Source organism: Bufo bufo, chromosome 6, assembly GCF_905171765.1.
Source record: "Bufo bufo chromosome 6, aBufBuf1.1, whole genome shotgun sequence".
Lineage (NCBI taxonomy): Eukaryota > Metazoa > Chordata > Amphibia > Anura > Bufonidae > Bufo > Bufo bufo.
The window spans coordinates 106,119,757-106,147,283 of record NC_053394.1 but is presented as its reverse complement, the minus strand read 5'-3'; the positions used below and the strand labels follow the sequence as shown (position 1 = coordinate 106,147,283).

Genomic DNA, 27,527 nt, shown 5'->3' with positions numbered 1-27,527 from the left:
TGCTTTTTAATTTTCTCCTCTTTGTACTTCTTTTTGACGTGCGATACTTGATCAGTGTTCATTTAGGCTACTTTCACACTAGCGTCGTTTTAATCTGGCGTTCAATTCCGACACCGGAACTGCCCGCCGGATCCGAAAAAACGTGTGAAAACGGATTACATTTGAATCCTGATCAGGATTTTGATCACAATGAAATAATGCATTGGAAAAAACGGATCCGCCATTTATGGACTAACTTTTGTTTCACATTTTTTGGGTTTAACATGCAAAAGCCAGATCCGGTTTGACTGAACACACAGCGCCAGATCCGGCGTTAATGCAAGTCAATGGGAAAAAGACAGGATCCGGCGTTCAGTCAGTGTTCAGGATTTTTGGCCGGAGGTAAAAATACAGCATGCTAAGTTTTTCTGAAAAGCCTGATTAGTCAAAAAGACTGAACTGAAGACATCCTGAACGGATTACTCTGCATTCAGAATGCATTAGGATAAAACTGATCAGTTCTTTTCCGAATTTGAGCCCCTAGGACGGAACTCAGCGCCGGAAAAGAAAAACGCTAGTGTGAAAGTACCCTTAATCTCACTTACTTCCCTTTTTGTTTGGCCGATACACACAAGCTACATTGGCAATTCCATATATTACATTCTTTGTTGCAAATCGTTTTAATGGGATTCTATATCCCCGTCTGGGGTGATCAACTACATCCCCTTTCAAAACAGAGGAGCAGTTCAGACATGACAGGGAAAGGTTTAATTTCTTTTAGCAGACAAAAATGTTTGCCTTTTTCTTATATCACTCCTAATTAGGATATTCACCAATAAATCACCATGGCAACCTGGTGTTCTCTACATGCTATATGAAAGTATAGATTTAAATATGAAGATTAAAGAAAGACAGGACTTTGATGTACCTAGTGGTCATGAGTAATGACTGTTGAGATAATAGGAGGTGCCCAGAACCAGGGTCATTTCTGATACCAGTCACAGCATGGTAAGTAGTAATATTTGTTCTTGCGGCAGAAGTTGAACAAATTTATAAAATGCACCCCCTCCTCCACACAAACAATTAAAACACTGTATAACATTCATACATAGTCAGACAAAACAAAGCTAGGTTTCTTATACAAGTTTTATTTATTACCAACATTTAAAACAAAAAGACAGAAAAAAAAAATGCAACTTCCATAGGAAGTCTGATTAAAACGGTAAAAGTGCATTTATTCAAAAAGACTTAACATCTAATTCAAGCCTAAAACATGACTAACATTAGAAGCTGTTAGGCCATAGGCCAAATATAAAAAAACTAAAGTCTAGGGAAGAATTACATTTCAATTTCTTCTGAGTCTTCAACTGAAAATACCCCATTCTTCTCCTTAGGCACCAAGTTATTCTTTTTCATTTGTGCTGGACAGATGCAAAGCAGAAGTAAATTTGAATTAGTTAAGATGTATTTCTGAATGACACAAGCCAAATGAAACGGTAGAAAACTTTACAAAGTTTTTCCAAGTCGTTAAATGGGTTTTCTGGGACAAAAATACTTCTTTTGGATAGGTCACCAATATATGACAATGATCAGCTGTTTGATGAGGTGGCTGTGCTCCGGTGAAAACTGTGGCCCCTTCACAGTATATCAAGCAGAGCCCTGTACATTGTATAGCAGCTGTGCTTGGTGCAGACCAGGCCTATTGACTTGAATGGGACCAAGCTGTGACTAGGCCACATGACAGTAACAATGTCACTGGCGTCTTTAACCCCTTAGTGACGCATGACGTACAGCATGTTTCCCGAGTCCTTAAGGACCCATGACGTACCGGTAAGTCATGAGTTTAAAACGAGATTGCGGAGCTGCGGGGGTTAATCGGTTCAGACCTACGATTTGCTGCGCTTTCTGCAGATTCTGATCCCCGTGGTCCCTGAACGCGGGGATCAAACTTTAAAATGCCCCAAATAAAGTTTTTTTTTTTCCCCCCCCCCCCCCCCCGAATGATTTTATGCCGGCAGGTGGTGCAGGAGGCGGGCGGCAGGCGGGATCGCGATTCCCCCGCCCGCCTCCTCTTGAATATTCATTGGAGTATGACACTCTGGTATAAACGGCTGACATCTGTACGGACCGCGGTATGGAAGAGCAAAGGTTAACAGTCGGGAGCTCCCTCCCTCTCCCATCGGGGGGCTGCTGTGCCTTTGCAGCCCCCAGACAGGATGGGGTGACAGAGGGAGGGAGCCCCCCTCCTCACCCTTCCCAGTCTGCTCAGTTGAGGCCACAACTGAGCAGACGGGGAAGGTTCCCATGGCAACAGGACGCCTTCTCAGGCATCCTGCTGTCCATGGTGCTGAACAGATCTGTGCTAAAGGCATAGATCTGTTCAGACAAAGTGTAAGTAAAATACAGTACAATACACTATAGTGTACTGTACTATACAGACATCAGACCCACTGGATCTTCAAGAACCAAGTGGGTCTGGGTCAAAAAAAATAAAATAAAGAATACACTACACATTAGGTATCGCCGCGTCCGTAATGACCTGATCTATAAAACGGTCAAGTTACTTTCCCTGCACGGTGAACGCCATAAAATAAAAAAAACTGAGGAAATTGAAATTTTGCCCACCTTACTTGCCAAAAAAGGTTATAAAATTGATCAAAAAAGTCGCATGTACGCCAAAATAGTACCAAACAGTCATCTCATCCCGCAAAAATCATACCCTACCCAAGATAATCGCCCAAAAACTGAAAAAAACTATGGCTCTTAGACTATGGAAACACTAAAACATGATTTTTTTGGTTTCAAAAATGAAATCATTGTGTAAAACTTACATAAAAAAAATAAAAAAATTGTATACATATTGGGTATCGCCGCGTCAGTGACAACCTGCTCTATAAAAATACCACATGATCTAACCTGTCAGATGAACGTTGTAACAAAAAAAGTGCCAAAAAAGCTATTTCTTGTTACCTTGCCTCACAAAAAGTATAATCTAGAGCAACCAAAAATCATATGTACCCTAAACTAGTACCAACAAAACTTCTACCCTATCCCATAGTTTCTAAAATGGGGTCACTTTTTTGGGAGTTTCTACTTGGACATGGTGTCCAAAAAAACTGTCTAGCAAAATCTGCCTTCCACAAACAGTCTAGCATTCCTTTCCTTCTGCGCCCTGCCGTGTGCCCGTACAGTAGTTTACGGCCACATATGGGGTGTTCCTGTAAACTACAGAATCAGGGCCATAAATAATGAGTTTTGTTTGGCTGTTAACCCTTGCTTTGTTACTGGAAAAAATTGATAATTTGCCAAAAAATTTAAATTCTCAAATTTCATCTCCATTTGCCAATAACTCTTGTGCAACACCTAAAGGGTTAAAGTTTGTAAAATCAGTTTTGAATACCTTGAGGGGTGTAGTTTCTAGAATGGGGTCATTTTTGGGTGGTTTTTATTATGTAAGCTTCACAAAGTGACTTCAGACCTGATCTGGTCCCAAAAAAAGTGGGTTTTTGAAAATTTCTGAAAAGTTTCAAGATTTTCTTCTAAACTTCTAAGCCTTGTAACATCTCCCAAAAATAAAATATCATTCCCAAATTGATCCAAACATGAAGTGGACATATGGGGAATGTAAAGTAATAACCATTTTTGGAGGTATTACTATGTATTATAGAAGTAGAGAAAATGAAACTTGGAAATTTGCAATTTTTTTTGACATTTTTGGTAACTGGTATTTTTTTATATAAATAAAAATGATTTTTTTTACTTCATTTACTAGTGTCAAAGTACAATATGTGACAAAAAAAAAACAACTCAGAATGGCCTGGATAAGTCAAAGCGTTTTAAAGTCATCAGCACTTAAAGTGACACTGGTCAGATTTGCAAAAAATGGCCAAGTCCTTAAGGTGAAATAGGGCTGAGTCCTTAAGGGGTTAAATAGCTAATCAATGGTAGCGCTGGGTGTCAGACCTCCAGATATTGATGACCTTCGAGAGGAAAAGCCATCGGTATTACACTCTGAATGTCAGCATGGGCTCAGCCTTCTCCTTGTAGCATATGATTAATAATGAAACCCCATGCAATTACATATATTACAGTGGGTTTAAGATAAACTTACCAATAAGATCACTTCTGTCCAGCAACAGCTCTAGGTCTTTGTCACTAATGACTTTTTCATTGGACCCCTTCACTTCTCTGAAAATAAGGAACAAATACATCACATATTTGTTAGATGAACACCCAGTCACCAATATGTAGTGGGTTAATAATTTCAGGGATAACACGAAATCACACATTCAAAAGAGGGCAAGATAGGAAGAAAACGAGGAAGAGAAATCTTGCAGTTTCTGGCTATGATAACATACATTAGGAGCCTCCGTCAGCCATTCTAGTATTTTAGACATCGGGAATAGTGCTGTAAAATACCAATACACCCAAATGAAGTCAATGGGGGCCCCATTAAAAAACTGATCTGACAGTCATGGCTTAGGCTAGAAGTCACAACCGTAGGGTGGACAGATCTTTAAGCTGTAACGCACTCTGCAAAACAAGTACAGCAGTGTCCACCCTTGCCTTATCACTGCAATTAATGGAGTCCAATATAAAATATATTAATATCAAAATCCTTGATAGGCTGCAATGCAAGTCACTTGGTTGCCGCATTGTCACATGTTCAAGCCCATTTGTGCTCAAGTACATCAAAGCCATATGAAAGGAAATGTTGAGCTCAGAGGAAAGGGAAGAAAGGACACATCTGTATTTTTAAACACCGGAGTCTATAAAAAGCAGTTTGCATTACAATTGTGCTGTTAGAAGTGTCAGGCAGCTGCTGCCAAGGCCAATAAGATAATGGATTGCATCAAAAAGGGGCATAGATGCCAGTGATAAGCACATAGTCCTACCACTTTACAAATCAATAACTGGAATGGGGCATTTACAGTACCCTGAAAGATTATCAAAATTAGGGTTATTCACTTTAGAAAAAAAACACGACTGAGGGGAGATCTAAAAACCATGTATAAATATATCAGGGGTCAGTACAGAGATCTCTTCCCATCATCTATTTATCCCCAGGACTGTAACGAGGGGACATCCTCTGCGTCTGGAGGAAAAGGAGACTTTTGTATTACTAACCAGTAAAGTCTCTTTCTCGCTCTTCCTTGGGGGACACAGGAAACCACGGGTATAGCTCTGCTCCCTAGGAGGCGTGACACTAAGTGAAAGCTGTAAGCCCCTCCTCCATCAGCTATACCCCTCAGCCTGGAGAAGAGACTGCCAGTTGCGTGTCCAAGTAGTGAAAGATAACCACCAACCAGAAAAAGAACCGTCAAGCCCCAACGGGGGCAACCAAGCCGGAACCACAACTGTAACCCAAATGAAGGGCGGGTGCTGTGTCCCCCAAGGAAGAGCGAGAAAGAGACTTTACTGGTAAGTAATACAAAAGTCTCCTTTTCTCGCCCATATTCCTTGGGGGACACAGGAAACCATGGGACGTTCCAGAGCAGTCCCAGAAGGGAGGGACCAGAACAAACTAGACCAACACCGGGGGCATCAATCAACTGCCGCCTGCAACACCAGACGGCCTAAAGCAGCGTCAGCCGACGCATGAGTATGCACCCTGTAGAACTTGGTGAAGGTGTGCAAGGAGGACCAAGTGGCCGCCTTGCAAATCTGCTCCGTAGAAGCCCGATTCCTCTGAGCCCAGGAAGCCCCGACCGCTCTAGTGGAGTGAGCGGTAACACCGAGGGGCGGAACCTTGCCCTTGGCGAGATAAGCCTCAGTAACAGCCATCTTGACAAAACGGGCGATAGCAACTTTGGATGCCGCCATCCCTCTGCGCGACCCCTCCGGAACCACAAAGAGCGAGTCAGTACGCCTGAAAGAGCTGGTTACCTCCAGGTAAACCTTGAGCGCCCTGACAACGTCCAGGCGATGAAGCTCCCTCTCCCGGGGGTGGGAAGGGGAAGGACACAAAGAGGGGAGAACGATGTCCTCGTTCAGATGAAAGGCGGAGACCACCTTAGGAAGGAAGGGACCGGACGAAGGACCACCTTGTCTTGGTGGAACACTAGGAAAGGTTCCAGACAGGAGAGTGCAGCCAATTCGGACACCCTCCGAAGAGAGGTGACGGCCACAAGGAAAATAACCTTGCAGGACAGAAGTCGCAAGGAAACCGTCCGCAGAGGCTCGAAAGGAGAAGCCTGGAGCGCTGAGAGAACCAGGTTCAGGTCCCAGGGCGGTACCGGAGGGCGGTACGGGGGAACCGCGTGAGCCACGCCCTGAAGGAAGGTCTTGACAGGACCAAGGGGGGCCAGTGGGCGCTGAAACAAAATGGACAGCGCAGACACCTGACCCTTCAAAGAACTAAGACCCAGACCTTGGGCAAGTCCGCTCTGCAGGAAGGACAAAACGGTGGGGAGAGAAAAGCGGAGCGGAGGAATCCCCAGATCAGCACAGAACCCCAAATAGGTCCTCCAGGTCCTATAATAGATCCTAGAAGAGGACGGCTTACGGGTGCGGATCATGGTGCGGACGACGTCCGCAGAAAAACCCCTACGTGTCAGGACGGTGGTCTCAACAACCACGCCGTCAAACGTAGGGACCTTAAACGCGGGTGGAAGATCGGTCCCTGAGAGAGAAGATCTTCCCTGGCGGGCAGCGGCCAGGGCGCGTCTGCCAGGAGCAGCATGAGGTCGGCATACCAAGACCGGCGGGGCCAGTCCGGAGCGACCAGAATCACCGAGACGCCTTCCGCCGCGATCTTCCGAAGGACCTTGGGCAGGAGTGGGATGGGAGGGAATATGTATGGACGCGCGAAGCCTCGCCAAGGAAGAACGAGGGCGTCGGCTCCGCAAGCTCCCGGATCCCTGGCCCTGGACAGATAGGCGGGGACCTTGTGATTGAACTTGGAGGCCATGAGGTCCACGTCCGGTATGCCCCAACGAAGGCAAATGGCCTCGAATACCTCCGGGTGAAGAGACCACTCGCCGGGGTCGACAGTGGTGCGACTGAGGAAGTCCGCCGCCCAATTGTCCACCCCTGGAATAAAAATTGCCGATAGGGCCGGGACGTGGGCTTCCGCCCAACGGAGAATGCTGGAGACCTCCCTCATTGCAGCAGCGCTGCGAGTGCCCCCCTGGTGGTTTATGTACGCCACAGCCGTGGCGTTGTCCGATTGTACACGAACTGGATGACCCTTCAACAGATGAGTCCAGTGTCGTAGAGACAGAAGGGCCGCTCTCAGTTCCAGGACATTGATCGAGAGTCTGGACTCCAATGGAGACCAAATGCCCTGGACGGATCGGGGAGGAAAGACGCCTCCCCAGCCCAAGAGACTGGCATCGGTTGTAACCACCAACCAGTTGAGTGGCAGAAAGGACCTGCCCAGAAGAGGGGACTGTAACCACCAGCGGAGAGATGACCTCACCGGAGGCGATAGATGGAAGGGATGATCCAGAGACTGCGGCGATTTGTCCCAGGAGGAGAGGATCGCCCGTTGGAGAGGGCGGGAGTGAAACTGCGCAAATGGGATCGCCTCGAAGCAGGCAACCATCTGCCCCAAGACCCGCATGCAGAAGCGGAAGGACGGTCGACGGTGGAGAAGGAGACCCCGAACCGCCCCACGGAGGATCAGACGTTTTTCCGAGGGAAGACGTACTTCCGCCGCTCCCGTGTCTAAAAGCATTCCCAGGAAGACCAGTTGTCTGGAGGGGGGGAAGGGAGGACTTGGGGAAGTTGATGACCCAACCGAACCTCGTCAGAGTCTCTAGAGTGAGATCCACGCTGGCAACCGCTTGAGAAAAGGACGGAGCCTTGATGAGGATATCGTCCAAGTACGGTAGCAGAAAAACACCCCTGGAACGGAGTAAGGCCAAAACCGGGGCCAGGACCTTGGTGAACACCCGGGGGGCTGTTGCCAGCCCAAAGGGAAGGGCGACAAACTGGAAGTGGAGGTCCCCCATGGCGAATCGGAGGAAGCGATGGTGACACCGGGCTACCGGAACATGGAGGTAGGCATCCTGTATATCGATGGAAGACATGAAATCTCCCTGCTCCAGGGAAGCCACCGCGGAACGGAGGGACTCCATCCGAAACCGTCGAAGGAGGAGAAAACGGTTGAGCTTTTTGAGGTCCAAAATGGGCCGCACCGAACCTCCCTTTTTGGGAACTACAAAGAGGTTCGAGTAGAACCCTTGGAACCTTTCCTCTAGAGGAACGGGGGTAATCACCCCCCTGTCCAGTAAGGCTTGAACGGCCGCGGAGAACGCAGCCGCGCGTTTCGGGTCCCGTGGCGAGCGGGAGCGAAAGAACCGATCTGGAGGGAAGGATGCAAATTCGATTTTGTATCCGGAGGACACAATTTCGAGGGCCCAGGCGTCGGAGACGTGAGCCAACCAGACGTCCCTGAAAAGGAGGAGCCGGCCCCCCCACCCGGGTGGGTGGGGGCGCGCCTTCAGGCAGAGGATTGCTTTGCTGCGGGTGTGCGGGCAGCCTGCGGCTTGCGCCAGGAGGGCTGCGCCCGAAAAAACGGCTTCCTATGCTTGTCCTGGGGAGGAGCCGAAGCGGCAGCTGTGGTGGGAGCCCCAGAGGCCCTGCGGGAGGACCGAAAACGAGACGCACCAGGGCATCCGCGGGGGGCGCCCCTGGCTTGGGGTTGAGGAAGATGGGTGCTTTTACCACCCGTGGCCTCCGAAATAAGTTCGTCTAGGCGGACCCCGAAAAGGCCGAGTCCAACTCCTGTTCCAGCTGCGCACCCCAAGCAGAGATTGCTTTCCCTGCCCAAGCAGAGGCAAAAACCAGTCTGAGAGCAGAACCGGAGGCAGCAAAAATGCCCTTGGAAAGGGTCTCCATGCGACGGTCCACCGCTGACTGAAGAGAGGACCCGTCAGGAACAGGGATGGCCGTGTTCTTTGACAGCCGGGCCACAGGGGGGTCCACCTTGGGTGGGGAAGACCATGTGGCCACGACATCGGCTGGAAAGGGATAGCAAATGTCCAGCTTCTTGGGGTTGACAAAACGGGCGTCCGGGCGAGCCCAAGCCTTAGACACCACAGAGGAGAAATCAGAGTGGATTGGAAAGACTTTTGAGACCTGCCTGGGTCTGATAAAGGAGACGCTAGCTGCGTCCGAGCTAGGGGGATCATCCTGCACCTTAAAGGTGTCACGAATATCCGAGATGAGTTGACCCATCGCTGAGGCTAGCTTGGACGGCAGGGCCGAGTCCATTTCCAAATCTGAAACCGCCAATTCACCCTCAGAGAGCGAATCCTTTGGAGAGGAGAGGCTCGTCTGGGTGCGCACGCGTGGCGGGGAGAGGGAGGCATCCGAGGAGGAGGCTCGCTCTACTCTAATACGCTTCTGAGAGTGCCTAGCCCGGGAGGGGTCACTAAGAGGGAGTGAACCCGCTGCAGCGGCAGAAGCAGTGGACCCGGAGGGCGCGACAATCAGTGAGGCGTCCTGCGGGGTAGGTGGCCTGTCTATTAGGCGGCCCACGACATGAGTGAGGCTTTCCACGGCCTGGGACAGGGATCTAGCCCAGTCAGGGGGGTCAGAGGCAGCAGGGAGCGACACAGCGGGCGACTGAGGCTGCGGTGGAGCCCTGCATGCAGTACAGTGCGGATCAGACTGCCCCCGGGGAAAGGGTTCCCTACAAGCCGTACAGGCATGGTACCAAGGCTTGGCGGCTGCAGAAGGGTCTGACATGGTGGAACAAGATGTTGCACTTGAAGTGGGAGACCCCAAAGAAAAGGAACGGGGATAACACCCAAGCGACAGTACTGTGGCACGGAGGGGATTAAAAGTCCTACCAGACCCGGATGATGCAAGCGGCAGCGGTAAGGGGAACAGACTGAGGAGGCTGTGGAGGAGAGGCAGCAGCACCGGCTTCGGATCGCACTGCAGAGAGGATTCCACGCAGCACTGTGCGATGAACCCGGAAGTAGCGGAGCGCATGTAGGAAGCTCCGCCCCCCCTCTGCCGCTCTGAAGCAGAGCCGCGCGCGCGGCAAAATGATTTTAACCCCCCAAGTGAAGAAGTGCCGGCCATGAAATGGCGCCGTTCACACCATGTAAGCGGCCCCCGCCGCGCCTGCTTCAACCTGCGAATTGGCCGACGGTTTGCTTGCCTGCAGCCGTCCCCTGTAAGGCAGCGTCTCTGTGCCCAGATAAAACTCCCCTCCAACATTGCCCGGTAAGGGGGGGGGGGCTCGGGAGGGGTGGTGGGAATGGCTGTAGCCGTGTGCATGTAGCAGTGGCCATGGCCATGGGGACGTAGCAGCGGTGGGAGGGAGGGAAAAGGGGAGGCTGGAGCAGCCACTCTCACCATCCGCTGTCTTCACCCTCAATCCGTCCAGCAGGGTCGCCCCTTCAGCTCCTGGCACCGCAGTGGCAGGAAACCGGGGGAGGGACTTGGCGTGCGGGCGACCCTGAGCTGGCGGGACGCAGGGGAGCGAGGCTGCCCTGGTCCACCTTGTCTTCTGTGGGGGAGGCGGCAGTGCGGAATTACCGGCACTGGCGCAACTCAACCCCGGGAGAAACAGAGGGGTCTAATGCGCCTCTGTTGTCCCTGTAGGTAGAAAAAAAATCGAATTAAAAACAAATAACGCAAAAATAAAAATCATAGGAAAAACAACCCTGCATAAGCAGGGGGTGTCTTGCCTCCTTGGACACTAAGCAAAAACTGGCAGTCTCTTCTCCAGGCTGAGGGGTATAGCTGATGGAGGAGGGGCTTACAGCTTTCACTTAGTGTCACGCCTCCTAGGGAGCAGAGCTATACCCGTGGTTTCCTGTGTCCCCCAAGGAATATGGGCGAGAAAGAAGGTTTGTACACAAACATAGAAGAGGCTTCTTTACGGTAAGAGCAGTGAGACTATGGAACTCTCTGCCTGAGGAGGTGGTGATGGCGAGTACAATAAAGGAATTCAAGAGGGGCCTGGATGTATTTCTGGAGTGTAATAATATTACAGGCTATAGCTACTAGAGAGGGGTCGTTGATCCAGGGAGTTATTCTGATTGCATGATTGGAGTCGGGAAGGAATTTTTTATTCCCCTAAAGTGGAGAAAATTGGCTTCTACCTCAGGGGTTTTTTTTGCCTTCCTCTGGATCAACTTGCAGGATGACCGGTCGAACTGGATGGACAAATGTCTTTTTTCGGCCTTATGTACTATGTTTTCAAAGCATGTGCCTAAAGGGAACCTGTCACCGGGATTTTGTGTATAGAGCTGAGGACATGGGTTGCTAGTTGGCCGCCAGCACATCCGCAATACCCAGTCCCCATAGCTCTGTGTGCTTTTATTGTGTAAAAAAACGGTTTGATACATATGCAAATTAACCTGAGATGAGTCCTGTATGAGATGAGTCGGGGACAGGACTCATCTCAGGTTAATTTGCATATGTATCAAACCGTTTTTTACACAATAAAAGCACACAGAGCTATGGGGACTGGGTATTGCGGATGTGCTGGCAGCCAACTAGCAACCCATGCCCTCAGCTCTATACACAAAATCCCGGTGACAGGTTCCCTTTAACCCCTTCCCGACATGTGACATACTATTAAGTCATGGAAGTCAGTGACTTCCTGCATTTTGACATAATAGTACGTCATGGTGAGCGGGCGCGCACCAGAGCACTGCAGGGATCCGGCAGTCCAGCGATGCCGGCGGATTAACCCCCTTCTATGCCATGGTCAGTGCTGACCGCGACATAGAAGGGGTTTGCTGCGGCTGAGGGAGCCGATCGAGCCCCCGCACTGCTGTGGCGGGGACCCGATGCGTGACGAGGCAGCCCCCGATGCTGTGCAGAGGCTGCCCAATGCCTTGCACGACATCGGAACCTGCCTTCTACGGGAGCCGAGGAGATCCAGCCTCAGGCTCGTCTCCTAGGCAACCTGTTAGGAGGGGAATTTTTTTTTTATAAATGATGCGGACCACGCTCCCTTGTGAAATAAGCGAAGGTCCCTAGAGCCGTAGCGCAGTTGAAAATTGCAGCATCCGAAGAGGTTTAGTTATTCCCCCGCTAGTGGAAGGGGGTAATGCAACAGGAAGCACGGTGATGTGCAACACTCCGCCTATGGAAGGATAGCGCAACAGTTGGACCGTAGCCAATGGTGGTGCAATTACCCTACCTATGGAAGGTGGAATGCATACGCCAAGTACTTAAGCCAGTGGTAGGAGATTGCTTTGGATTCATGTCGAGGTCTGAATCAGTGAATCATTTGTGTCTCCATAGTCTGAGTAAGTTTTTAGTTTTTTTTGGGAGCGATTGTCTTAGGCAGGGTGTCATTTTTTGCGGGATGAGATGACTGGCACTATTTTGGGGTGCATATGACTTTTTGATCGCTTGCTATTACTGATTTAAAGTGGCTTTTTTGTGGCACCGTTTCAATTTTTTTACGGCGTTCACCTGAGGGGTTGGTCATGTGATATTTTTACAGAGATGGTTGTTACGGACGCTGCGATACCCAATAGGTCTATTTTGTTATTTATTTCACTTTAACATAATAGCATTTTTTAAACAAAAAACTATGGTTTTATTGTCTCCATGTTCTGAGAGCTATAGTTTTATTTTTTGAGCGATTCTCTTATGTAGGGGGGGCTCATTTTTTGCGGAATGAGGTGACTGCTTTATTGGAACCATTTTGTAAGACACCTTTTTGATCACTTCGTGTTCCACTTTGTGATTTAAGGTGACAAAAATGGCTTTGACAGTTTTTGGTGGGGTTTATCGGACAGGGTGGATCATGCGATTTATAGAGCCAGCCGGCCGTCATGGATGCGGCAACACCAACTAGGTCTCTTATTTATTTTTCCTATTCTTAATTATATTTTTTTTTATTACTTAAAATCGGGAATTTTTTTTTATATATGTGAAACTTTTTTTAATTAAATTTTTTATAAAAACACAATTTTACACTTTGTGTCCCCCATAAGGTCATACAAGACCTCTGGGGGACATTTAACTTCATTTTTTTCACTATCGATTTCTCCTGTAACTGACATAGCCCCAGTTACAGGGGAAATACAGCCCCTAAAGAGGCTGTACAGCTCAGGGCTGATAGAGGTCTGTAGAAGACTCTGCTCTATATACACAGCGCTCGGTGAGTGGTGTGTATGCAGCGATCTAGAAGGCAGAACTGTCCCTGCCTTCTCTCTGGGTTGCCCTGCTGTCACTGAAAGCGGGCAACCCGCGCTGCAGCTGCGATCTCTGAATGGATGTTCCAGAACGTCCATTGAGAGTTAAACATCCACCCATAGGACATTTATATGCTATGCGCGGATGTGAGGTGGTTAAATATGCAAAAAGGTATCTCCCAGGATAGAGAACAGTCTCGCTAGCACCACCTTGTGGAAGTGGTTCTCGGTCAAAATCTGACTTCTTACCAAGCCATGGGATATGACAAAGAAAATAACTTGTAGGATAGTTTGACAGCAAAGCATCTGTAAATGCCTACCTCTCGTGATCCCGGGACTGAAGTAATTCAAGTAGCTCCTTAGGATCTAAACAGTTTCTAGACTGATTCAACCCACTTTGCCCACCTTTAAATTTATCTAAAAAAAAGAAAAAAAAAATATATATATAAATGAGTTCATTTAGAATGGAAAACTGAAATCCAGATCTGAAGCACCTTGTGTTGCTGAACGTATATAAAACAGATCCCCTAAAGACCACAAGCATTAAGTAACCAGTAAAGTGAATAAGCTACTTGCCACAGAGGAGATGTAGTTAGCCAGTGATATCTTATTTCCAAGCTGGGTACACAGTAGATAGTTTTTGGAGGATGCAAATACAGTTCATTCTTTTATATTTCTTACTTCCTTCTGAACTGACTTGGGTTCAAACCAACGTCCGCAGAAACTGCATGTGTGCTTCCAGCCTGGTTTCACACCAGCGAGTTCAACGGATTAAACTTGCAGAGCCTGAGGAAGCTCCCATCCTGACAGGGGTCACTTAGCATTATACCGATTTATGTTGCAATGTAACCCTTACAGATCTGGAATGTATTGTACAACACTGACAAAGCCGTCAATGTTATACAGTACATTGCAAAATTCTAAGGGTTACATAGCATCATAAAATCAATATAATGCTTTGCGACCCTGTAAGTGCTGGAAGGTCGGTGCAGGAGCTTCCGCAGACACTGCAAATTCAATGCATTGAACTCGCTTGTGTGAAGCCAGACTTAGGCCTCTTTCACACGGCCGTAGTGCTCCTGTGGCCGTATTGCGGGCCGCATACTGCTATTACGCAATACATGGGGCACCCCGGCCGTGTGCATTCCACATCACGGATGCAAATCCAGAGATGCTGTGCAGAACTCCATGGAAGCAATACGGAGTGCTTCCGTCTGGTTCCGTGCTGCAAAAAAATAAATAAAAATAGAACTTGTTCGCAGCCCCTATTCAAGTGAATGGGTCCGCATGTGGCTGCCCCAGTCGGTGCCCGTGCATTGTGGACCACAGCACGGCAGATGGTCGTGTGCAAGAGGCCTTAGGAAAAAAAAAAATTATGCATGTCTTTCAGTTGACTTTCAGGTAACATCTGGAGCTGAAGTTTCTTAAACACCAAAAACATGCATAAAAAGTGTCACAATGACAAAAAAAAAAAAAAAAAATTAAAAAGTTTCACATACACTTGTTAACTATAAACCCACACAACTTTGTCCCAAATAATCAGCTAGCTATTGGTCAGAAAATAGCTACAATGTATTTTAGTGCAGAGGCAGATAATGAAATACACACTTTTGTGGATCACCATTTTTTCTAGCTTCCTTTTAGCTGCAGCTCTTTCCACAATTTTTTGATCTATGGTATTAGCAGTCACCAGACGATAGACAACAACTGGCCTTGTCTGACCAATCCGGTGACATCTGTCCTGGGCCTGCAAGTCCGCTTGTGGATTCTAGAAATATCAGAAGAGAAAATAAGTGACTGATGAAACAAACAAAATTAAATATATATTAGTGTGTTAACATATTCCACGATCACATTCATCAAGTAATCGATAAAGATGTATAATATATAAAACAAAAAAACACCACTAAACTTTCATGTGCTGTATGCTTTTCAACCAAGATCCCTAAACAGTCAGTCATAGTTCTTATTACATAAGAAATGCTGGGCAGAGTAGTACCACATCATGACAGAACAGCAGCCCAGATTTACTGACATACGGGCTTTGAGTCTAGGGTTTCTACAGTATTTCCTGACTAGCTAGAAAAAGGGCAGAGCTTTATGGGAAGAAGTTGTGGCTTCACATGAAGGGGGCGTACCCTAAGATATAACATTTAGCACCTAAATTGCACAATTCTGGAGTAAAATTTTTAGAAACAAGACATAAGAAATGAGCTGTGCGCTGCGATTGGCCAGCGCTGCAGCAAGGGACACGCCTCATACAAAAAAAAAAAAATCAGTCCAGTACAACAGAGGGAGCTGCAGACACCAGAGCCTATACCGGGCGAACGGAGCGGCGCCCAGACATACTAGTAAGTGCAAGGGGACCCCTGGGTGCCGCTCTGCCCACAGATAGTTTTTAGTTTGTACACTAGTGAAAGGTCCTCTTTAACTTCAAAACAAGAACACAGCTCTCCACTTTGAACAATGACATACAATTATTGTAAAAAGGCAATGATGGGGGACTGGCCATAGACCTTATAGGGAAATTACCCGGTGGGCTAATGCCCAGGTGGCCACTCGAGTCCTCCTCACAACCGTTGGCAGGGTACATAATGATCTGATGCTCTCAGCATTAATGCTAGGAGCATCAGATACTTATGCTCCTTGCCAACAGCTGCCGCTGAACTTGACAGATGAATACTGTGGTGATGGCAGCAGTATTCTGGGGTGCACTGCAGTAATGCAAGCCTGCCTACTTGTGTTGCCCCACCTTCTGGCAATTTGGACCCAACATTACGGGGCCACTCTGTTTTTCTTTCCAGGGCCACTTTAAGTTCTCAGCCCACCACTGTTGGTAACCATTTTTTAGGAGTACAGAGAAAAAAAAAAAAAAAAAAACCTACAGAAGACTACATACTGCCTTCCAATGAAGAACGGTTTATCGCCGAGACCGATGTAGACTGATTTTCAGAAACACACTTATTGTATATCTGCCATCTGCACGGGAGAGACTTCATAAAATTTGGTAGCTCTGATTATCCTGCCCCCTCATGCCTTATTAGAATGATTTTTTTATTGCCATGATCCAGGCTTCATCAGGTAGACAATATAATTGAGTACTGGACCTGTGACACTGTAGAAAGCAGCAGAGAAGAGCTCAGTCAGGAGATTGCAGTCTTGGTAAAGCGCTCTATAATGACTAATGAGCAGAAGCCTGGCAGATCAGCTAGCAGAAACACCACTTTCACACGGCCAGTATTTTCCATCAGTATTTGTAAGCCAAAACCAGGAGTCAAGCTAAATATGGACAAAGCATATTTCCATTATAATTTCTCTGTAGGTTCCACTCTTGGTTTACAGATACTGATGAAATCCTGACCGTGTAAAACCGACTAAAGACTAAGGTTGCCTTGGGTATCGAAGTCAATACTTTTATGCCCGGTTTGATACCAGATTGTCAGTGTCTCGATACCAACTGAACAGCTACATAAAAATATTACCTTACGCCTACTTGAAAACCAATAAAAGCATCAATACACATTTACTTTTAAATAGTAGCCTGCTGCTTAACATGTGCCTCTGACTTGTGGAGAACCTGTCAGTATCCTGGCTCTTGCCTTGAACACATTCTCACAGAGCTGCAAGAAGATTATGGGGTATGATGTTCCCATTGGTGACAAGAAGTCTTCTCCACCGCCTGATGCATCTACAATAAACTGGGTAGATTGTTAAAGTATCTACTCAGTTTTTTTATATGGACACAGGCTTGTTGAGATGCTGTACACAGAATATCTTTATATCGTTCAGTGTACTGTGCCATGTGCCACTTGAAGGTGCTGGGAGGACTATGGGCCCACCGAGGGATTCACCTGTTCCCTGTGGGCCAGTCCGAGCCTGGTGGCATGTATAGACCAGACATCTTTATAAAACTGAATACTTACCCAATCACTATCATAAATGATAACCGTGTCAGCTCCAGTTAAATTGATACCCAGGCCTCCGGCACGTGTGCTCACCAGGAAAATGAAGACATTGGGGTCAGTATTAAATTTCCTCATCTGCAAAATAATAAAAAATTAAAAAAAAAAATGCAGCTGCTTTGCAAAATAAGCTGATGTCATTAAAAGGATATTGTGAGACTAACAACTTGCACCAGAAACTAAAATCTATACCAGCCATGAGAGCGTGTGGACAGATTCTGGTGTAAATTGAAATAAACCCATCGGGTTGGGGGAGGAGGGGGCTGTCCCCTCCCACTAAACCATGCCCCCATTTCTCAGCAGTTTTTGAAGTATGACGAGAAGCTTAAAAGTTGTAAATTATGGCGAAAATACGGCATGCATCATGAGTCTTTAGTACTAGGTTTGTGGTATAGAAGCCTTAATGAATAAGCCCAGTAGTATGGCAGTAGCTTTCTGATGTGGGAAACCCTTTTATTGCTTTCATAGCATCCAAATGTAGACTGGCGACAAACTACAAGTTACAAAAAAAATAATCTTACATTTTCTTCTCTTTCTGAATAGGACATTGATCCATCCAACCTGCAGAACGAAAGCTTTCTGTAGTAGCAGTAGTCCATTAATATATCCAACATCAAGGTCATCTGTGAAAAAATCAAGATCTAAAAAAAAACAAAAAACAAAAGAATCAGAAGTAAAATTAGAGATTATATATATATATATATATATATATATATATATATATAGTCTGGCCATTACATCGGACCAGGCCTTGGAAAAAACATGCTGTTAACCAACCCATTTCACGACTAGGGGTGTATTGAGCATTTTTGACCAGATCAAAATTTCACCTTTTGGAATGCAACATTATGAAAAAAAGTAAATTTTATTTCTCAAATTTTCTTTACATTCATTAATTTTGTAGATGTTAAGGGGAAAATTGTCAGCAACAGGAAGAAAAATAAACTTTTTCAAGGTATATTTTCACAGATTGCTCACTAAATATTTACCAAAAACATTAACCCTCAAATGAATTATGTCAATTAATAGCTGCAGGCTCAGGGATCATGCTAGTCGTTCATTTACATCAGGGCTGGCCAACCTGCGGCTCTCCAGCTGTTACAAAACTACAACTCCCAGCATGCCCAGACAGCCTACAGCTATCAGCCTACAGCAGGGCATGGTGGAAATTGTAGTTTTAAAACAGCTGGAGAGCCACAGGTTGGCCAGCCCTCATTTACATGGTTTCGTGCCTGTCAAACCAGATCACTGGCTGTTACAGCAGTACCTGGCCTCCACTTAAAGCAGGGCCCCTGCAATCCAGAAGGTGTGGGTGGGTCAAAGCTGTAAATATACAAAAGCTTTGCAGACTGGTCTGCTGCAAACTGCTGTATAGTCAAGGCACTAATGGGAGGGTTAAGAGCAAACTGGGTGGCAACAGATATTGACAACAATGATCGGTCAGGGGAAATAGATTATGTGTTGACTGCATCTCCTGGACCAACCACAGCTTTTCTGACCCAAACTGACTGCATCATAGTAATTTATGTTAATCAGTTCCTATCTAATCATGGATCTAGTACAGTACAAAAGAGCCATAATCATAAAGGAGCAATCAAAACACTAAGACTCAGTTTGGGTCACTTTTGTTCTGCATCTGTCATGCTTTTACTCTAAAATGTAAACACGGAACCAGTCATGCTGAACAGTGTTTGAGCTACTGAGTACTCATACAGAGCAGGAGGAGCTGAGCAGATTGATATATAGGTTTTGTGGAAAAAGATTCAGTAAAAAGGTGTATTTTATTCATTTAAATTCCTGCTCATTCTGGGCTTTGAAGTCAAGGATTATCGGTGATTGACAGCCTACCCCCTGTGTATACAGAGATAGCTGTCAACCATTGATAGCCTTCCCTCTGAGGTGGTGGTCATGTCAATCACTGATAGGACCGCCTCAGCTTCACAACCGAAAATGAGCAGGAATTTAAATAAATCTTAGGTTATACTGAATCTTCTCACTTCCCTGCAGGTTAGGGTGCATTCACACGTCAGTATTTTTACCTTTCCAGATAAACGTTCCTGTTTTTTGCGGATCCGAAAAACGAGATTTTTGTATAACTTACCAGTAAAATCTCTTTCTCGCTCTTTCCTTGGGGGACACAGAAGACCTTGGGTATAGCTCATCTCCCTAGGAGGCGTGACACTAAGTGAAGACTGTTAAGCCCCTCCTCCACAGCTATACCCTCAGCCTGGAGAGAGAGACTGCCAGTTGCGTGTCCAAGTAGTGAGAAAAGGCAAAGTCCAAAAAGTGGAACCAACAAGCCAACTACCCAAAGGGTAAAACAAACTCGGAAACAGTCAGAGAAGAACAAAGAATGGGTGGGTGCTGTGTCCCCCAAGGAAAGAGCGAGAAAGAGATTTTACTGGTAAGTTATACAAAAATCTCGTTTTCTCGCCCAGTTTCCTTGGGGGACACAGAAGACCTTGGGACGTTCAAAAGCAGTCCAAAGGGGGAGGGACCACAGCACCAAGGCGAAGCACCCGAAGGCAACAAAAAACCGCCGCCTGCAGACCAGGCGGCCCAAGGCAGCATACGCCGAAGGCCGAGTATGCACCCTGTAGAACTCGGTAAGGTGTGCAAGGAAGACCAGTGACCACCTTACAAATGCATGGCCGAAGCCTAATGCCTCCGGCCCAGGAAAAACCGACAGCTCTGGCAAAATGAATGGTGACACCAAAAGCAGAACCCTGCCCTTGGTGCGACAACCACAGCAAGAGCCACACTGAGAAAGCGGAGGAAAGCCACCCTGGAGGCCCTCAACCCCTGCGCGGACCTCCTGGGAACACAAGAGACCGAACGTCGACAAGAGTCGGAGATCTCCAAGTAAAAAACTGCAAGGCCCAAACAACGTCCAAATCGGTGAAGTGTCCGTTCCCGGGGGTGGGAAGGGGAGGACGACTGCCTCAATGAAATGAAGGACAAACACCACCTTCCGAAGGTAGGAAGAGACGGAATGGAGAACAGCCCTGTCCTGGGGGAAGACAGAAGGCTCGGAACAAGAAGGGCCGCCACTCAGGCACCAGTCAGAGACACGATGGCTACAGAAACCCAACCGTACAGGACAGAAGGAGTAGAGAGGACTTCTGTAACGGCTCCAAGGAAAAATTGGAGCGCCAAGAGCCCAGTATGTGGTTCCCAGGACGGTAATGGAGGGCAGTACAAAGGAACCCAAGAGCCGCTCCATGGAAGAAGTTCCTGACAGGCCCAGAGGGTCGGGGAACGCTGAAAGAGGAAGGACAGGAACGACACTTGATACCTCAAGCAACGGAGTCCCAGCCCCAGGTCCAGGCCGGGCTGGAGAAAGACAGAACCATGGAGAGAGAAAGGCAGAGTGGGGGAACGCCCAGCTTCCCACAGAACCCCAGGTAAAGTCCTAAGTCCTACCACAGATCCTGGACGAAAACTCGGCTAGAAGCGAACACTAGCGAGCTCACTAGAGTCGCCTGGGCAAGCGGGCGAAAACCCAATGATCAGTAACACGGGCAGAACGGTCGGTAGAACGGGTCCCGTCGGCCCCGAACAATGTTGTCCCGTATCCACCCGGAGTGGGGGAGCAGACGGACAGGAACCGAAGGGTCCGCCCAGCAACCGCCCGATGCCAGGACAAGACAGGCTAAAGCCCAAGCCGATGTAGCCACCACAGGAAGACGGACTAAATGGTAGTCCTCCCAAGTTACCGAGAAGGTAAATCCATAGCAGAACATTGCCTAGAATGGAAAAAACGCAATCTGCACCCAGCGGGAGGACAGAACGCGGTAGACCCGTTAGATAGGTACACAGCTAGTACAGTCAGTGTGGACAAGACACCAGAACCATCCACCTGAACAACCATGCTCTTCCCAGAGGGGAGGGCAGAGAAGGAACATCCTCTGAAGCGTGGCCGGAACAGAAGCCACATCGGAGAGATCCGTACTGAGTGGGAGCCAAACAGAACCGGCGAGAAAAGGCAGTCGAGACAGAGGCCGGGATAACACCCTCCAAAAGAAAGGAGGAGTGGGCATAGAGAAGCCATAGGACAGCTCAAAAGCAGAACCCCGCTACACTGAGACGCCCGGTTCACCGCTTCGCAGAAGGCGAATATCCTGAAGAACTCAAGGTGGATGTCCTCCGGACCTGGGTAAGCGAGCACCCAAGAGAAGTTGGGTGACCTTTCCCAAGAAGAGCGGCCCGAACCTGGTAGAAGGAAATAGTAGTAGGCGAGGGGACCGTAGTCCCGCCAGAGCCAACATAGAATGCGAAGGGCGCTGCAGACAGCACTCTCGACCATGTGACCACTAGCGCAGGGAAACAATGCTGCGGGAAGACGAATGGGTACGTGTCTAGGAACCACGAACACTCCCCGGCGGAAGGGCCAACGAAATGAATGAGCACCGCCCAGCTCTGAGCAGTAGCGAGCAGGTAGAGGCCGTCTACTTATATATAAGGCATTCATTTATTGTTTGTTGGACAACACCTTAGGCTTACACAGGTGGACAGAATGATCTCTTTAGAGAATAGTGCAAGGCTTGCTGCAAACACCGTCTCCCAAGAGAAAAAAATATGTCGCAGGAGGAAAGGAGGGATACGTACGAGTAGCCCCGTAAGCAGTTAGAAGGCCAACCCATCTACGGGACGAGAAGGTATACACGGCCCAAACAACGCACAAAAACGTCCACTCACTGCCAAAATATCACTCAGCGAAGGCCAGCCAGAGTGCCACAGTATCTACGGAAGTGCAAAGTGCAAACTGAAAAGGAGTTATGCACAAGACTAGTATGGTATGCGATGGAACGCAAAACTGACCGCCCCGAAAGGGGGGAAATGTACCTGGCAAATTGCAGTCGGCAAGGGTGCAAAAGCCCGCCCCAAAAAAAGGGGGGAATGCCCAAGGCCGTACCTACGTCAGAGAAGTAGGGCATACCATACTTCGCCCCGAAGGGCGCCATGCACATAGCCACACAGTATCCAGCAGGAAGTCCACCTAGTGAAAGGGGGACATGCACAGGGCTATCCTAGCATTAAGTGAGTGTGCAACAACTCACCCAACACCGAAACTTCGTGAGAGTGTAACTACTCCCAATGAAGGGGAACATGTGCAAGTCCAATACGGCACATACAAGGACAGCCTTGGATCTCGTGAGCGTGCAAAATTCCGCCCATGGAATGAGGGGTGGTCACGCACAAGGCCAGCACGGTATCCAATGGGAGCGCAAGCGTTCCACCCATGTTAGAGGGCCATGCTCAAGGCCAGCAACGTATCCGGTGAGAGTGTAGTATGCCGCCCAGAAAAGAGGGGGGGGGGGTCATGCACACGGTCAGCATCGCATCCAGGGAGAGTGCGATCAGTCGGTGAGAATGTGTGCATGTCACCTGAAGGAGGCGTGCCCATGGCCGGCAGCGAATCCAGTGAGAGTGCGTACACCGCCCACGGAAGAGGGGTCATGCATATGGCCGGCAGCGGATCCAGTGAGAGTGCAAGCACCCCGCCATGTATGGGGTTCATGCGCATGGCCAACAACGTACCGGCGAGAGAACATCACCGACCGAGGGAGTGTATGTATGCCGCCACAGGGAAAATCCAATGAGAGTGCATCATACCACCTATGGAAAGTGGTCATGCACATGGCTGGCAGTGAATCCAGTGAGAGTGCCAAATGCCGTCCATGGAAGGGAGTCATGCCTATGGGCGTCAGCGAAATCAGAGAGTGCAGCATTCCGCCTATGGAAGGGGGTCACGCACATGATCGGCAACGAATCCAGTGAGAGTGCAGCGTTCCACCAATGGAAAGGGATCGTGCACATGGCCAGCACCGTATCTGGTGAGAGTGCAGTATTCCGCCTAAGAAAAAAAAAAGGGGTCATGCACAGATCGCAACGAATCTAGTGAGAGTGTAGCGTTCCGCCTATGGAAGGAGGTCGTGCACATGGCCAGCACCGTATCCGGTGAAACTGCAGTAGTCCGCCAATGAAAGGGGGATCATGCACAAGGCCAAACCGTAGCCAGGGAGAGTACAGTATCCCGCCCAGAAGGGGGGTCCCGCACATGGCAGTACCATAACTGAAGAGGGTGACGAATGCTGCCTACAGAAAAGGCCGCATGCACTTGACCAGCGCCGTATCGTGAGAGAGGGCTAGGAGGGTAAAATGACCCTGGCAGCGCCGCAGCCGGGGAGTGCGACATGCCGCCTAGGGAAGGGGGTCATGTACTGACATGAGGCTGCAGCATCCTGCGCAGCCCACAAGATATATATATATATATATATATATATATATATATATATATATATATATAACAGAAAGGGGAGCCACCTACAGGAGCACTGGGGGGTTCCATACAGGCCCATCTGAAGCCGGCCTGTACCCAAAGGGTTAAACAGGGATCCGGCCAGGAGGGCGGCGCTGCGATCTCCTGGGGGCAGCCATACAGGCCCATCTGAAGCCGGCCTGTACCCAAAGGGTTAAACAGGGATCCGGCCAGGAGGGCGGCGCTGCGATCCCCTGGGGGCACCCATACAGGCCATCTGAAGCCGGCCTGTACCCAAAGGGTTAACAGGGATCCGGCCTGGAGGGCGGCGCTGCGATCCCCTGGGGGCGGGGGAACCTCCCGGCGGGAAGAATTCCCGCCTGGAGAAGTTCCAGTCCCCTCCAACAGAGGCCGGAATTTTGCGGCCTAGTAATTGTAGGCCGTGAAGCCGGGGCCTAAATTATTAGCGGCGCCCGGCTGACCGGGGCCGCACAGTATTCAAGTACCGGCCGGGGAACGAAGCGGCGCATGCACATGCCGGCCGCGGGTGCCCACCCCGCGGGCCGGAAGAGCCGGGGACCCGGATAGAGCGCCGGGATCGCGGCCGTAAAGCCTGCGGTGCCCGGCCGACCGGAATGTTCCGACGGTCGGCCTGGGGCTGTTGAAGCATAGCGCTCATATTGCAGGCCGCGGGTGCCCACCCCGCTGCCCAGAAGCGAGGACCCTGCGCTCGGCAGCCATTTTACCCATGGAGCGGGCCCTGGCTTATAACAGCGCACCATGTGGCCAACAGCCACAACCACCTTGCCCTTGGGCCGGTGCCCGTGAGGGCAGAGGAGGGTCAGGAGCAGCAAGGCTCTGGCCCTGAAGCAGTAGCCGGTAAGAGGGAGGGGGACCCTGAGACCGGGTGCCTGTGAGGGTGGGATGCCTGCATAACCCCTCCGTCAGGGGCAGCTAGTTGCGGACCACTGCAGCTCCCCAGGCATTCTTCTTGTAGGGAGAAGGGTGCCAATGACCTATGGAGGCCAGGAGAGAGGGAGCAGAATGTCGCCCTGCGGCAGCCCAGGGGCCAGCCTAGGTCTAGCAGGGACAGAAGGGTCCATAGGCCCAGTATAGGGTCAGGCACGCAGGAGACCGGGGGGGGACAGGGACGTTGGGCTGGAGCAGCCAATCTCTCACCATAGACGTCTTCACCCTCGGTCCGTTCCAGCAGGGTCGCCCCTTCAGCTACTGGCACCGTAGTGGCAGGACGCTGGAAGGGGGACTTGGCGTGCGGGCGACCCTTGCGCTGGCGGGATGTAGGGGAGCTAGGCTGCCCTGATCCACCTTGCCTTCTGTGGGGGAGGCAGCCGTGCGGGTGACCGGCACTGGCGCAGCTCAACCCCGGGAGAAACAGAGAGGTCTAGTGCATCTCTGTTGTCCCTGATGATCTGGAACAAAAAGAAAAGAAAAAAGTAAAAATCTAAAATTTAAACAAGGAGAAACCAGCCCTGCAGAGCAGGGAGTGTCTTGCCTCCTTGGACACTAAGCAAAAACTGGCAGTCTCTCTCTCCAGGCTGAGGGTATAGCTGTGGAGGAGGGGCTTAACAGTCTTCACTTAGTGTCACGCCTCCTAGGGAGATGAGCTATACCCAAGGTCTTCTGTGTCCCCCAAGGAAACTGGGCGAGAAATCTGGATGACATGAGGATGCTTTTAGCATGTCATCCGATTTTTTGACGGATCCACTGACTAGAATAGGATGACGGAACGCAAAATCAGACAAATAGTAGGACAGGGTATATTTTTTTTCCAGGATCCGAATAACGGAACCCACGGAACGGAATGGAATCACGGAGCACCATGAGTGCTCTCCGATTATTTGCGGATTCCATTGAAAATGAATGGATCCGCATAACGTTCCGTTTTTAATCGGAACGGATGCGGAACACCAAAACGGACGTGTGAATGGACCCTTACACTGCATTTTTTCCTGGGTCCCTTTAAGTTACAGCAATTAAACATCTGACAGCAGAGAAAAGGATTTGTCAATTGTCAATACTACTACAGTCTGCACTTAGTTACTAGTAGTCTACTTTAATGATTTTTTTTTTTTACCTTGTGTCCCCTTTTCTTTAGCTCTGGCAGCATACGATCTAGGACCAAAAACTTTCCTGAACTGTTAATCAGTTCTTGATCTATCTGGGGTAAAACAAGACAAACCACATTAAAGCATCTGTACGTCGTCCAACCACTAGTTATGGAAGAAGGTAAACTTTGGCTCATTGTTAAGACGTTACAGTTTGTCTGAGGAAAGTATTATAGAAAACACTATGAACATGCATTTCTGTGAGACTGTTCTATAGCATTCATGTTATTTTATCCACACATTTAAAAGTGATATCAGGAAGTATTACTTTACTGAGAGAGTAGTGGATGCTTGGAATAGCCTTCCTGCAGAAGTGGTAGCTGCAAATACAGTGAAGGAGGAGTTTAACCCTTTCATGACCAAGGGTCATTGATGCCCCAGTGTCCAGGTCAAAATTTACAAATCTGACATGCGTCACTTTATGTGGTAATAGCTTTGGAACACTTACTTATCCACGCCATTCTGAGATTGTTTTCTCGTGACACATTGTACTTCATGATAGTCATATTTGAGTCAATATATTTCACCTTTATGAAAAAATCCCAAATTTACCAAAAATTTTGAAAAACTCACAATTTTCCAAATTTCTATTTCTCTGCTTCTAAAAACAGAAAGTGATACCTAATAAAATATTTATTACTTAACATTTCCCATATGTCTACTTTATGTTGGCATCATTTTGGAAATGTCATTTTATTTTTTTAGGACGTTAGAAGGCTTAGAAGTTTAGAAGCAATTCTTACAATTTAAGAAAATTTCCAAAACCCACTTTTTAAGGACCAGTTCAGGTCTGAAGTCACTTTGTGGGGCCTACATAGTGGAAACCCCCATAAATGACCCCATTGTAGAAACTACACCCCTCAAGTTACTCAAAACTGATTTTACAAACTTGGTTAACCCTTTAGGTGTTCCACAAGAATTAAAGGAAAATGGAGATTAAATTTCTAAATTGCACTTTTTGGGCAGATTTTCCATTTTATAATTTTTTTTTCTTTAACACATTGAGGGTTAACAGCCAAACAAAACTCTGTATTTATTACCCCGATTCCGCGGTTTACAGAAACACCCCACATGTGGTCGTAAACTGCTGTACGGGCACACGGCAGGGCGCAGAAGGAAAGGAATGCCATACGGTTTTTTGAAGGCAGATTGCGCTGGATTGGTTTTCTGAACGCCATATGTTTTTTATTTTTCTGCCGATCGTCTTGTGCAGGGGCTCGTTTTTTGCAGAAAGTGTTGGTTTTTATTGGTACCATTTTTGGGTACATAGGATTTTTTGATCATTCATTATTACACTTTATGGGGCAAGGTGACCCAAAAATTGGCAGTTTTGGAACAGTTTATTTATTTTTATAGAGTTCATTGAGGAGTTAGGTCATGTGATAGTTTTATAGAAAAGATCGTTACGGACGTGGCAATACCTAATACGTATACTTTATTTAAGTTTTAAACAATAGCATTTCTGAAACCAAAAAAATGATGTTTGCGTCTCTATAGTCTGAGAGCCATAGCTTTTTATTTTTTTGGCGATTGTCTTAAGGTAAAAATTTTTGCGGAACGAGGTGACGGTTTGATTGGTACTATTTTGGGGGTCATAAGCCTTTTTGATCGCTTGCTGTTGCACTTTTTGTGATGTAAGGTGACAAAAATAGCTTTTTTGGCACTGTTTTTTCAATTTTATTTTTATGGTGTTTATCGGACGGGGTCTATCATGTGATATATTTATAGAGACGGTTGTTACGGACGCGGTGACACCCAATGTGTGTATTTTATTTTTTCATTTTCTTTTATAGGAAAAGGCAATTTTTTTTAATTTACATAAATTTTTTAATTTTTATTATTTTCACTTTTTTTTTTATCAAGTCCCTCTTGGATCATGAAGATCCAGTGGGGCTGATGGCTGTACTATACTTCGCAATGCTCTTGCATTGCAAAGTATAATACTATTAGATGCCCTGTAAGTGGCAACAGCGGACGCTTTTGCAAAGCGTCCAGTTGCCATGGCAACCATCGGGTGCTGCAATCACAGCGCTGCAGCCCCGATGATTGAGAGAGGGAGCTCCCTCCCTCTATTAAC

The 27,527-nt window shown here is 47.9% G+C and overlaps 1 protein-coding gene across 1 annotated transcript in view; it reads right to left on the bottom strand.

The window, feature by feature from the left end:
• Window positions 1-1,117: 1,117 nt before the first annotated feature.
• Window positions 1,118-27,527, bottom strand: part of HELLS (helicase, lymphoid specific) — a 46,946-nt gene continuing 20,536 nt past the window's right edge. The window contains exons 16-22 of the mRNA XM_040436016.1: window positions 25,420-25,503; window positions 17,584-17,703; window positions 17,024-17,140; window positions 14,709-14,868; window positions 13,421-13,517; window positions 4,091-4,167; window positions 1,118-1,400 (exon numbers count right to left, since the gene is read on the bottom strand). Of these exons, the coding sequence (XP_040291950.1) occupies window positions 1,318-1,400; window positions 4,091-4,167; window positions 13,421-13,517; window positions 14,709-14,868; window positions 17,024-17,140; window positions 17,584-17,703; window positions 25,420-25,503 (738 nt within the window). The 3' untranslated portion in view covers window positions 1,118-1,317. The remainder of the gene's footprint in view (window positions 1,401-4,090; window positions 4,168-13,420; window positions 13,518-14,708; window positions 14,869-17,023; window positions 17,141-17,583; window positions 17,704-25,419; window positions 25,504-27,527) is intronic.